The 13760-nt window shown below is 38.5% G+C and overlaps 1 protein-coding gene across 8 annotated transcripts in view; it reads left to right on the top strand.

The window, feature by feature from the left end:
- Positions 1-13081, top strand: part of adgrb3 (adhesion G protein-coupled receptor B3) — an 87954-nt gene extending 74873 nt beyond the window's left edge. For 4 of the 8 annotated variants that reach the window (XM_077730405.1, XM_077730406.1, XM_077730407.1 and 1 more), the window contains 12 exons: positions 922-1072; positions 2185-2254; positions 2653-2719; positions 3653-3756; positions 4178-4276; positions 4424-4595; positions 4671-4766; positions 6117-6156; positions 7367-8046; positions 8774-8809; positions 9707-9811; positions 11967-13081. In XM_077730405.1, the coding sequence (XP_077586531.1) occupies positions 922-1072; positions 2185-2254; positions 2653-2719; positions 3653-3756; positions 4178-4276; positions 4424-4595; positions 4671-4766; positions 6117-6156; positions 7367-8046; positions 8774-8809; positions 9707-9811; positions 11967-12155 (1809 nt within the window). In that variant the 3' untranslated portion in view covers positions 12156-13081. The remainder of the gene's footprint in view (positions 1-921; positions 1073-2184; positions 2255-2652; positions 2720-3652; positions 3757-4177; positions 4277-4423; positions 4596-4670; positions 4767-6116; positions 6157-7366; positions 8047-8773; positions 8810-9706; positions 9812-11966) is intronic. The other 4 variants (XM_077730408.1, XM_077730409.1, XM_077730410.1 and 1 more) reach the window with 3 other exon arrangements.
- The last annotated feature ends 679 nt before the right edge of the window (positions 13082-13760 follow it).

Below are 13760 nucleotides of genomic sequence, written 5' to 3' on the forward strand. Positions count from 1 at the left end.
CATTTGATTTCCAAGGCAGCATTTGGATACAGTACGGTAATATTTCATCCTTTGGCTGCATATCCTATCAATTTAAACCATGTCAAGGTATTACCCTCCTTTACTTACTTTCTGTATGGAGTGTCCCACTTCACTTGAAAGCTTTTCTTGTCGATTTTCAATCCACATTCATGTCCTTAGTGTCTCCTGTGGTTTCAAGCAAATACCTACCCACTTGTCAGGTATGAGGTAATGCAGGATTATTCTCTCGTTTGAACCCCAGGAGCACAACAGGGGATGGATTTAGTTGGGTTTTCTCTATGGAGATTTAGAGGAAAAGTCACTGGGATTTTACAATGTACATCGGTCGTTACCTTCTCGACTCTCACAGACTGTTCGTATTTTTTTTTCAAGAAAAAGCACCCACACTCAGTGTCACTGTGCCTTTAGAAGACTCTTAAGAATACCTCTTTATTTCTAATCCTCTCCTAAACAATCTCCCTCTGGCAGCATCTCTCCGTGGAACACGGATGGACAAGCTAATGAAGTCGCAACTCGTCGTTCCATTATTGAGCTTCAATGCTATCTTCTGTTTTTCCAGTTCAGCTTTCTTTGTCACTTAAGAAGTCTTTTTTTTTTATTTTGCTGCCATTTTACTCTGCGTAAAACAGTTGACCTTGGCTCAACATTCCCGCAGGTGGGATCCCCGGCATACTAATGAGGGTCAATGCAGGGGGAATGAAACACCGTGGCATCCTGCGGCTTTGGTCTTTATGGTCATTGCGGCCACTGATGTTCTCATTCATCTATTTTAACTTTTTTTCGTTTAGAGCACAGACTGAAAATCGTTGTTTTTTGGGGGGGAATAATCTTAATGATCTTATTCAGAAAATATTTACTAACTAAGCCTATCCTTTTTCATTTTTTCCCATTTTTTAATAGGGCGTCTGCATTATGACAACAGCCCTTCTGCACTTCTTTTTCCTGGCGTCATTTTGCTGGGTTCTAACGGAGGCTTGGCAGTCTTACATGGCAGTGACGGGAAAGGTTCGGACCAGACTCATCCGCAAGCGCTTTCTCTGTCTAGGCTGGGGTAAGTCAGAAACAGAACCTTTCACGGACAGCTCACAGCTGCCCTTCAATTCAAGGTAAAAGTCAATGTATGAGCATATGAGAGACTCATCCTATCAGGCTATGATGGTTTTGCACCTCAATCAAAATGGACCAAAGGAAGTTACTATTATTCCGTTTCAAAATGTACTACTACAGGGAAGAGCATATTGGAAATATTTCACGCACTATACATTTGTTTTCAACCAGTAATTGCTGTTTTAAAAATGACATTCGCATGTACAGATCAAATTCCACCAAACCACAAATAATTATGATGGGAAAAACATTGAAGTGAATCTTGGTCCAATGTGTTCTTTCAGGCAAACAGAAATATCTCCTTTTAAAAGGCAAAAAAAATGTTTTTGAAAAAGCCTACGTTCATTCTTCCTGTTACCTAGCAACAAACATGGAGCTCTTAGTCATTGCAGAGCTTTTGCTTCTTGAACAAAAGCTCTTACTCTTCATTTAGATACTATATGGGATATTATCACAGGTTAAAACAAATGTATTTTTGGAAACAGTCTTTTTTTCTTGGTTAGAAAATTGTAGAAAATGTTCATCACATTTAAAATTGGGATTTTTTTGGTTTTCTTTTGGACGGATTCTTACCGGGATGCGCAGAGTTACTTGTTTTCTCTTCATTCTGCCTTTCTGAAAAACTGCGGGTGGTGATTTATGGGCCCCGTGTACAGAATGCACATTTTACCTCTTGAGCACTGCAGAGAAAGTCTGTGGATGGCCAATAGGGCCGCATGCACCTCCTGCTTCCAGGGAACTGATTAGATCAATAGCACCTGCATGTGCTTTCCAAAACATTAACATTCTGAGCACACAGAAGAGGAGGAACTGATCCCATCTTACCCAGGAACTGGATTTTCCTTTCTCTTCCTAAAAAAAAACATTTCCCACCCTACTTGACAACATGACTAAACCAGAATTTTCCTGGATTTCTGCAGTTCTAAACATAATCAAGTAGAATATGTATCTCCTACATTGTCATGCGTGCAGTTTCCCGACATTTTACAAAAGCTTCTGTATTTTACCATGAAAGAAAAGCAGTCTTGACTAATTATTGAGTGTTTTCTTTCAAAGGATTACCGGCTTTAGTGGTTGCTGTATCAATGGGATTCACCAAAACAAAAGGCTACGGGACCCCCTTATAGTAAGTTGGTGTTTTTTTTTTTTCTAGTATTGAATATTTGCTGTGAATGCACTAGTTTATGACAACACTTAAGTGTAGTGATTAAGTGCCTCTGCAGCAGTGGCTCACTTATCCTAAACAGAGCCATAAAGACAGTCCCACAAACACAATCGGATTTAGCGATTGCTCAGCAGGACCCCAATTTCTCGACTTGTATCGCAGCTTGATAGCGATGCCATGAACACTGCTTACAATCTCTTTAGTGTGTCAAAATCCACAAATAGAGTTACAGCATATGGCGCCCACTACCCTAACAATTTGGGTGGGATATGCGAGGCTATGTTATTTTGTTGTGTGCCATTAACGGAGATGTTTATCATTGGTTGCTAGTTAACTGTTACCCCCCGCTTTTTGTGCAGCTGTTGGCTTTCTTTGGAGGGGGGTCTTCTCTATGCCTTTGTTGGACCTGCAGCTGCTGTTGTTTTGGTAAGTCCAGTTGATAAAATTCATAACAAGAGGAAATATGTCCACAATTTGGCGTGGTGACACACAATGTTGATACATTATCATCTTCCCATGGGCTGGGAACCATTTTAGGGTGTTTGTTTTTAGTTGAAATAGGCTCAAGCACCCCCGCAGACATCATGAGGAGAAATGATCAGAAAATATGAATGGATTTAAGATGTTTTAAGTTTGATTTTAAAGTCATAAAGCATGTCAATGTCAGAACAAACATATTTTTGATGATGATAATAATAAGGGATTTTTTTTAAATGTGTGTTAGTGAACTGTCAAGAGTCAAAATATTATAGTATAGCTCTTAATCTGTCATAGTGACATCTCCCACAGGGATAGCGTATGCAACCTTAGATTGCAATCTGAGATGGCATTTGTAATAAAGTCATATTTTACAAAGGTTTAAGAGTCAGAGGCGCACAAAGGCAGATTTCTATTCATCTTTGCTCTAGTTTTCATTTGCCTCCAACCTAAAATGCTTTCGTGAACAGGGAAAGCGTGAATTTATTTGTAAAGCGACTGCATAAAGGCTTAAATTGCACACTGATGCTCCGGTTTTGTGCAAGTAAAGTTGCTACTCATGCTCGATGAAGGTGCCTTTGAGAGGAAAAGTGTTTCTTATTAGGCAGATCTTTTCCTAAGGCTGTCGTGCGGACTAAGCGTGCACGCCATGGCTCATCCGCTGGCTGAAATGTGACAGATATGAGAGAGAGAAAAAAAAGAAAAAAAACTGAAGCTAGAGGTTAGAGCTCAGATTCACACGCAAAATTGAGGGGAAAATGGGCCAATGACATCAGTCATTTGTTATTAAAGAAAAAGGCATGTGTCTAACATTCCATTTGGAATATTTATAATGATGGCGTTGGTCTGATTTGTTGAAAATTCCATTCTTTTACTTTGCAGGTGAACATGGTGATTGGAATTTTAGTGTTTAATAAATTAGTGTCCAGAGATGGTATACTGGACAAGAAGATGAAGCATCGAGCAGGGTATGACAGCACGTCCTTGTTAGTACCTTCAATTTTTCTTCTTTTGAAATGTATTAATATTTAAATGCTGCATGTGTAATCATTTTAGATTGAATTTGAACTCTTGTCCTAATTACTGTTTTAATTAGAACTGTTTTACATCGCAATTATGATATCAAAACCAGAAAAAAACAATGGTATTCATAGCTGCTCTAAATGTCTAAAGAGTTAAGCTTGGTAGTTATTTAAATGTTTTCTATAGAAAATCCCAGGACATAAAGGGGTCGGTTTTCTCATGAGAATATCACAAATGCAGATTTTGTTGGCAGAATAAGTCCAAGAGGAAACTAGTATATGACGCCCACATGTTGGCTGGGTGTACTGTTGCTAATATTTTAACGCTGGCGGTTTTGTGGTGGTTAACGACGTTGGTCACGCTGTTGTCTCATATGCCCCACAGACAGATGAGTGAGCCACACACAGGATTGACTCTCAAGTGTGCCAAATGTGGTGTTGTATCAACAACTGCTTTGTCAGCAACTACAGCGAGCAATGCAATGTAAGTTACTTAGAATTTAATAAGACAATGGTGCATACACATCAGGTCTACTATTAATCCGAATCACACATCCTAGCTAAAAAAAATCTGAATTCTTCCATTAAATGACACTATAATGCTAATATATCTTGTATATTTTTTTATCAGGGCATCCCTTTGGAGCTCCTGCGTTGTGCTACCTTTGCTGGCCTTAACCTGGATGTCTGCAGTGCTTGCTATGACAGACAAGCGCTCCATCCTTTTTCAAATCCTCTTTGCAGTCTTTGACTCACTGCAGGGTTTTGTCATAGTTATGGTGCACTGTATCTTGCGGAGAGAGGTATATCTCCTGATCTCCACATTTTATCCATAAGGAAAAGAATAGACTAAATGAAGAAAATATTCTCATCCTTAGGTACAAGATGCATTCCGATGTCGACTGAGAAACTGTCAAGATCCAATCAGTGGCGATGCAACTGGGGGCTTTCCTAATGGCCATGCTCAGATAATGGTAAGGGCATTTAATCCAATTTATTTATTTGAGGCTTCTTTGCACTACAGCACCATCGGTTTCTGCAGTTTAGTATTTCTACTTTAATATTGTTTATTTTTGGGGGGATTGGAGGGGGGATATCAAGTTTCAAAAGTTGTAAAGGGTCGTAAAAGAACTTGTCATTTCTAAGCTTTTTTCCCCCAAGTCGGGCAAAATAGCAGCAGTTTTTGAAGAGTTACAGCAAATCTTGTAAAATGGAGTGTGGTTTCATTTTTTAGCTGTTTTTCTGGTCCTTCAGTCAAGCAAAATAGAATGGCAATCATGAAACCTGAATTTGTTGCAATGCAAGAATGGGTATCAGTACAATATGGCAAGGTCACTAGAAATAGTCAATAATAAAACAAGAAAAATTGAATGTCCAACAGAAAGTGGTGCCTTATAGAATAAAGCATGTTTTTTTCATGCAAATCAGTCCTCCATCTGTCTTTCTTAGAATATCTCCTAGAAAAATGGATAGGTAACTATAATGCTAAATAGATGAGAACGAGATATGCGCTTACAAGATAAATTGCTTTTAGATTTTATATGTCGCAACATGGCATTACCATGCAAATCTCACTTAAGTATTTTATTATTTTAGCTTCATATTTTACTGGTGGCTTTCTTCATTTACCTTTTACGGTTTGTCAAAATTTCCCTTCAAAACTTGGCAATTTCGCATCATTGTCTTAAATTAAGAATTGACCAGCATCCTTTAATAAAAGGTTTTAGGTGAAATGTTTGACAATATTTGGCATTAAAAAGAGCATGCTGTTTTCCATTGTCTTATAACTATCCCTGAATAGACACTGTGTGTCATTGGTGCTCCTCTTTAGACCCTTAAAGCGCAACACTTTATTTCTGTTTGATTGAAATTACTGACCCCATCTCCATCAGGCCCTCATCTCACCTTCCGGGATAATAGTGCATCGCTCTCTGTATGACCTTTGAAATTGGCGTGTCACTCTCTTCATCTGGCGCCATGCTACACCCAGGGCTTGTCGTCGAAATGATCTGCCATTAGTATTCTAATACACCTCTGTGGGAAATAGTCTTCACAAAAGCAGAGAGGCATCTGGCTCTTTCAGTTGAAAATGTTCATTTGCAGCAGATGCATAATGCCTCTCTTTTCCACTTGCAATATTATGCATAGATATGCACTCATCTGACACCTCATTAATGTTCCAAAAGGATTTAGTAGAGCTTATTGAAAAGTATTCCAGAAAAAAATGGATTGGGGATTTGACTGGCTTGCATCATCTTTTTCCTATGTAAAAAAAAAATCGATATTATTTTTCCCTATTAATGGAATGATGTGTTTTTTTGCAGACGGATTTTGAGAAGGACGTCGACATTGCTTGCCGATCAGGTAAGAGAAAATGTGCTTAACATACAATAAGTACATGGCCTTTAAAAAGTACATTGAATGTGATTATGGAACAATTTTCATGAACGGTGGCGGTGATGGAACTAACATAGTTGACATTATGTGGGAAACCCTTGTTTTTGTATTATTATTAATGGAATATGTTGGGATGTACTCATTTATATAGAGCAAAGTAACAAAATATCCAACGATTGCAACTAGAAACCCCAAAAAGAGGTTATACTGTAAAAATAGCTCAGTTATATAACAGGCAACAAACCCCACAGGAGTTTTTTCACAGTTACCCAAGCACTGACTTTAATCTCAGTGCAAAACAGTCAAAAAAAAAGAGTAGTTGGCCACTCCCTTTATTTCTTTTTTTATATTTTTTAAACTGAAAACAGACTGCTGTGCATTTCAACATCATTTTTGTGCTGCAAAGCTCACAGTCATTGAGTTTGCTATGAATATGGGTGACAAGAGTATGTTTTTGTTTTTCCAAAAAGGAAATCTTCAATGGTTATGCCTAAAAGTTAGTCACAGTTTTCAGTGCTTTGTCTTACGTAGCTCAAACTAGTGCAGTCTCGTCAGGAAAAAAAATGACACCTGCCTCATACAAAATGCAAAAACATTCAGGCGTGGTGAATAAATCATGATCAAAATTAGACGGTAGTAAAACTGCAGCACATTTCCGTGCTGACAAAGTTTTGCCATTCCTGGTTTTAGTGTTGCACAAGTCACAATCTCAACTGTCACCTTGAGCATAAATGTTGATGAGAAGATACTTAAAGGTGTAACAAGTTTAAGCGTTTTAAAAGCCAACTCATCATGCATATTTAGAGCCATAAGTCATTTAGTATTTAATCTGGAATTGGTCCCTTTGGCAGCAATTAATAGCAATAAATGTACATTGGGGAAAAGTGTTCTCACACTCAACTCAAATCAAAGCAGTTTATGTTATATTCTCTTATACTTCCCTTTAAAAAAATCGGGATTTGATAGAAACTCATTGTCCTTCAAGCTATACAAATTTAACATATAAGACAAATGTAAGACCTAGCCGGGAACTGCACTCTTTTTAATCAATTGTTTAATGTCGCTTAGAAAAAAAACCCATCTGCGGTCACTGTGTTATTTTGGCTGTCAGTGCAGTTTACCCACTTCTTTAGCAACACGTCTGCCTCCGAGTTCAAACTTTATTCTTTTCTGGCAGCTCTCCACAAGGACATGGGCTCGTGTCGCGCCGCCACCGTCACGGGCACACTTTCTCGCATTTCCCTCAATGACGAAGAGGACGAAAAGGCTCCGGAAGGCCTCAACTATTCAACGTTGCCTGGCAACATCATCTCCAAAGTGATAATCCAGCAGCCTTCGGCTCTGCACCTGCCCATGGGAGTGGGCGAGCTAAAAGATCAGTCGCTCGGCGACAACAACGCCGAGCTGCGCCGCGCCGTCTACCTGTGCACCGACGACGCCATGCGGCAAAGTGACCAAAACATGGGTATCCACGACATGGAGGGCCACCCGCAACAGGGTCAGATGATGGAAACGGACTACATCGTCATGCCCCGCGGCTCTACCATGCCGCTTTCGGGTTCGGCTACCCTACCCGCCCACCTGAAGGAGGATAACAAGATGAACATCACCATGGATACGCTGCCGCACGACAGGCTGATGCATTACAAGATGAGCCCTGACTTTAACATCAGCCCATCAGGCATGGACCACATGAATGTGAACCTGGAGCAGCAGTACCCCAGCGCCCCTGAGCAGATGCAGAACCTGCCCTTTGAACCCCGGACTGCCGTCAAGAACTTCCTCGCTGAGATGGAGGAGAGCGCCGGGCTCTCGAGGAGTGAGACGGGTTCTACGATCTCAATGAGTTCTTTAGAGGTATACTGCACAAATCACATAATGTGGAATGATTATAGCATTTAAAATATTGTTAGCTATAGACCTCCTATCTATTTGAACTGGGAGGGCTGGCAGCCAATGAAACGTTCAGTTACTCGTGGTAGAGGGATGGAAAGCGCCACATGATTAGAAGTTGATCATTCTTAATAGCATAGGAAGAGATCATTCATGTAGTAATTGAATAGAGACAAGAGAAGTAAGACCTATTAAATCATAACAAATACAAGTGCGGCCTTTCTAAAAATAGTAACACTGAGTCACATGAAAGGGACCAACTATTTGCAAGCGTTCAGCAATGTTGAGTCATCGTCTGGTGGATTTTTTGCCGAAATTTAAGAGCTCGAGTCACGTGAAATATTAATAGCTCATTTAAAGTATTTCAGGCCAAAATACATGGGCAGTATCTTAATATTCATACCAGATAAGAGTATGATGCTTCTGTAAAAATTGTATGAATACGTTTTTTTTTTTTACATAACAAACAAATGTAGAAAGTCTTATTTTAGAATTTGGCACAATCAAGGAAAGTGAAGCATATTGTTGAGTTATTTAGTATTAGTTCTTGAAATATTATAGAATCATCTAGAGAGGCACATAGAGACATTATGATACTAATATTAGAATTGCTATGTTGTAGCTGGCCCGACTTTTACCTCATCCCTCATGTTTTTTGTTTGTCTGTGCTTCCTCTTCTCTCCTTTTGTAGAGAAGAAAATCAAGATATTCTGATCTGGACTTTGAGGTACGTCAAACATGCTCCTTCCCTCAAGACATGCATTTTGTTAATGTATTTGTTTATTTAAAACAAAACAAAAAACAAAGTAAAGCTATCCTTGTGTTTGTCATTTGATTTACACAAAACTTGTTGTACCTTTTAAGCATATTGGAGTTTACAAGATTTATTTGCACACTATGTAGTTAAGGTAAAAGCAAGACTGTCAACTGACAAACAGGACAAGCGTTCTCATTAACATTTTGTCCTCCATCTCCTCCATCCATCACCTTTGTGTTGTTTTTTTTTAAATGATATGCTTTTAAAGTCATTTGCACATTTCATGTCTGACTTGGACCACCAGTCACAAGCTGTGCAAATTCCCTTTTGGCACTTTATTGCATCCCTTTGCATTCCCAAATCAGGTTTTACTGCATATATACACACACAATGTATATGTATATGTATGTTCATACATATATATAATGAGTACATCCTTTGAAAGTAAAGGAAACAGAATTAAATCTTCCGTCAGTGTTTCTGGCACACATTCTGTTTAAAGTAGACACAGCAAGCCCTTTAAATTGAAGCTCTGCGCCAAGATTGGATTATAAGGGTTCCTCTTACGCCAACAAAACGTTTAAATGAGGCAATTTGTCACAAAAGAATTAAGTTAAATGTGGATAGTGCTCCCGTTTTTGAGTGCAGTTGTTCTACCGGCCTCTTCCAAATCATCTTGGTGTTTCCTTTATTTTGGCAGTGTGTTAATATATATATATATGCAGACCTGATCAGATCTGTTTGAAACCTGGCCTACAAGCAAACTACTTTGACACTAACACATTGATCAGAGTGTGAGTGGGTGGAGAGAAGATGCATTTGCATTATTGGCTGTCAATACCAAAGCAAAAACCCTTGCCATTGCAGAAAGTCATGCACACCAGGAAAAGACACATGGAGCTGTTCCAGGAACTGAATCAGAAATTTCAAACCCTGGACCGATTTCGAGACATACCAAATATGGGAAGCATGGTGAGTAACAGGAAACCAGTGGGGGAAACGGATCTCAGCTTATTTAGATGTGCAGTGCAGGCTACGTGTGTGTGATTGTGCTAATGAGAGGTTATGTAGAACAGGTTGTTCATTTATACAGGGCCAGCAGCTGGCCCTGGGGGGCAGCGGGGTTATTCGGGTGACACGCCTCTGCCCCTCTCCCCTTTTCTTGAAAGAAAAGATGCATTTTCTCCACCAGGCCAGTCACAGGGAAGAAAGATGTTTGCTAATGTAGCCGCTATCCAGAGTGCATCCATTCCAATGCAAGGCCATGAATGCACTTTGATACACATACATATTTTCCCTACTTAGCAACACCATCCTTTTTTTTTGTTTAACCATAAATGCATGGCCGATTATTTAATCAATTCACATCCCTATTTAACCTGAAGTGTGCTGTTCTTCTAAGGCTGCATTTATACTATGACACAATTCCCATTTGATTTCTCCCATGTGACCCACTTTGACGCATAGATGTTACAAAATAGTGGCATGAGACCTGTAACAGATGATTTGATATTAATCTACCATTGCTTTTTTTTACACAGAAGGTATCAAACTACAGCTTGCATAAAATTGTAAGATGTAACATGTCTGCTGTGAAGTATAGAATACCAATATGGAGTTTGCTGTTCAAATGTTGCATGGGGAAGTTCTTACTTTTGACATTTACAACATATCGGACTTTAAATCTAATGTATTTAATCTTCCTCTCTCTCAGTCAGTGATTGAGTTAAAGATCAAATCTTAAATTAATTCTTAAATTCAAATATATAGAATGGAAGTCAAAGAGCTTATTCTACAGAGACATTGTTCACCATTTGTTCACATACACAATAGTGACCTGGAAAACACCTTTAAAAGTAGTAGGAAAAGCACAATAAAACAGATAATAAATCTTAAGACCACAACAATACCTCTGCCGTAGATGAATAAAAAGTAGATATTTGCTCATTTATCCCAGACATATCCAATACCCGATAAGACATCATAGACCATTAAATAGAAGATTGTGTGGGCTTCTAATAGACTTTCCGGAGCCATAACAATTCTCACAAAAGTTTTTGACGCTCGTGTGTCAGGCAAAATTTCAGGATGGACCTAAACTATACTATAATCTCACCATCTCTAAATCACCATAATAATAACTTTACTTTATAAGCCATCTTTCCTAGCGGCCATAATCTTGTTAACTCCCTTTCCTTCTTAGTATTGCAAACACAAACCTATAGAAGATCAGCACACACACACACACACACACATAACTTCCTCCTTTTTTTGCCAGTATCCCCTCACACCCCCTCCCCACCATGAATCTACTGCAGCGATTCTCACAGAAATGACTTTCCATTTCATATTCCCTGCCTGCGAGCGATGCCTCCTTCCTATTTGCAATAGCATCATTGGGGCTGTCAATGCGAGCGCACCGAGACAAATGACTCACATATAAAACGTATGCAGTGGATTGAAGAAGTCTACACACCTGTGTTAAAATCTCATTTTTTATGATCTAAAGGAAGAGACCTAGATAAATCACTTCAAAATATTATGTGATCTATCACATGAACAAGTAAATTTAAAAAAAGAAGAAATACATTCGAAATCCAATGAGCCAATAAGATCATGTCATTTGTACAATTGAGGACATTCCATTGCTAAGGAAAGTGGCTATTTTCAAAATAAAGTTAAATTGTACAGGTCGATTAATGTAATTTGTTAGATGTGTATTTGACAAAATTATCCAACTTGGTTAAGATTAATGTGTATAACAATATTTTAGGAATCTGAAATCCATAAAAAGGATATTCAAAGAATATATATACTTATATATACATAATAGAAACTTAGGAGAACAAAAATAATTTCAAACTAAATACTAATAAGTTCTACAATTATGTAATATTTTTTCCACATATTCAGATTTTGTTGCCCCCTCAGCTAATTGAGACATATGCTGTTTATGCATAAAAGCTGATAAGTGTAATGTAGGATGAACTTAAGCTTCTTGTGTGGGCCAGGATACTTAATAAAAGCCGGACACCCCTGAAATAGAGCCATGACAGAAGACAGAAAAGCATGGAAGGTATAAAAGTCCATAAGATGTGGTGGGTGACTCATGTGACCATTTTCGCAGGACAAGGCAATGCCAAACAAGAATCCGTGGGAGAGCTACAACCCGGCGTGCGAGTATCAGAATTACGCCACCATGAATGTACTAGACTCTAGCGGCAAGGACTCACTGGAGATGACGCCTGCCGAGTGGGAAAAATGTGTCAACCTCCCCTTGGACGTCCAGGAAGGGGATTTCCAAACAGAAGTGTAAAAGCGGAGAATAAAATGCAACGTCGGGAAGGAGAAAACGACGGGGGGGAGAAGATGTGATGTATTTTGCACTGAAAAAAAAAAGCAACAGACTTTTCTAACAGCCTTGGCATTCATGTCGGGATAATCGGAGCATGGCAGGGACTTTTTGTGCCAATACAAGACTGATGAAAGAGACGGAGAAAAAGAAAGAGGGATCCTGTGGAAAAAGGGATAATAAATACCATCAGTGTTACTTTTTGTATTCTCACTAGTGTACTTAGTGTGGGGCAGCCTGGTGTACAATATCTACCATCACGTCTTTCGACTTATCTTTTCAAGGAATTGGCAAGAAATGGAAAGAAAAAATAGAAAATAAATCAAATTAACAGCGTCAAGAAAACCCTCACCAAGCAAATGACACGCCATGTGGTCCCAAGCTTCATTGGGCCTGGTTACTACTAGGCCCGGGAGCACAATGTATATATTTATGCAGGTTTTTAAAACGTTTATAACAGTCCGTTTGGCCATTGCGACACTTTTTACTTTCTAGTATTAAAAACGTGGAAGGCAAAGAGGATCTTTTGTGTCATATTAAAAAAAATGAATGTTCGTCCGGCTACATTCTTCATTGCTTTCAATGCAATAAAGATAATACTCACTTTTATATAAATAATATATTTCACAAATTTAATACTGCGGAACCCGCTTGAAAGATCCCTGGCAAGCTTTCCCATCTGCAGCCCTGTATAAAATATTTAAAAAAGAAAAAAACATAACAAAATGTTGTATGGTGTAAATAAACTTTTGTCTACATATGTTTTAATTGTGCCAATTTATTTTAATGAGAAAAAATAAATAATGCCGACCTGATCAAAAGTTATAGCGAAAATGTTCTCATTTGAAAAGGAATGTAAATAAAAGAGGAAATATGTTCGTACTGCTTCAGAGGTGGTCTCCATTTTGTCTTTGGTTTCGAGTTCCTTTGACTTTGACTCGTCCATTTTCCTCGCCTCACTTTATTGTCACTTCCAATTTGTTGATACTCGATTTTGTATGTATTAATATTCAATGGAAATGTTTCTTTCACAACACAAGGTTTCCCTTTTAAAGATTAAAAGAAAAGGTGATACAGTGAAAAGTTGCTATGCAACAAGCACTGCAGTGATTAAAAAAAATAAGAAAAAAAACATCTGTCGCACAACTTTAGGGGGTAACACTGTTTTTTTTTAAATGATTACCTATGTTTATTTCTCTCAAACATTAACTATTTTAATGATTCAAATAGACTGAGATCATTTTTCGTTTCGGATTTTACGTGCCAAGCACAAAGTGTCGAGTGCATAATTTGTTGAAGGACACATACTGTCTATTAACTAGTTGAGGGGCAGATTAAATTATGGTTGTCCAACGCTATCCTACTGAGGGACCTCAGAACTCTCTCACTTATCCTTGGTGGACCAATTGTTTCTAAATTTGAACCAGTTATTCCAGTATAATCACAAGATCACACGCCTGATTGTACCAAACTCAAAATCTAAGGGCTATGAATAACATAACCTGCATCAGTGTTCTGATAGTTGCCATTTGTCTCTATGATAAGAGGTGACCAAGTACTGTAATGGAA

This window comes from Stigmatopora nigra, chromosome 12, assembly GCF_051989575.1.
Source record: "Stigmatopora nigra isolate UIUO_SnigA chromosome 12, RoL_Snig_1.1, whole genome shotgun sequence".
NCBI lineage: Eukaryota > Metazoa > Chordata > Actinopteri > Syngnathiformes > Syngnathidae > Stigmatopora > Stigmatopora nigra.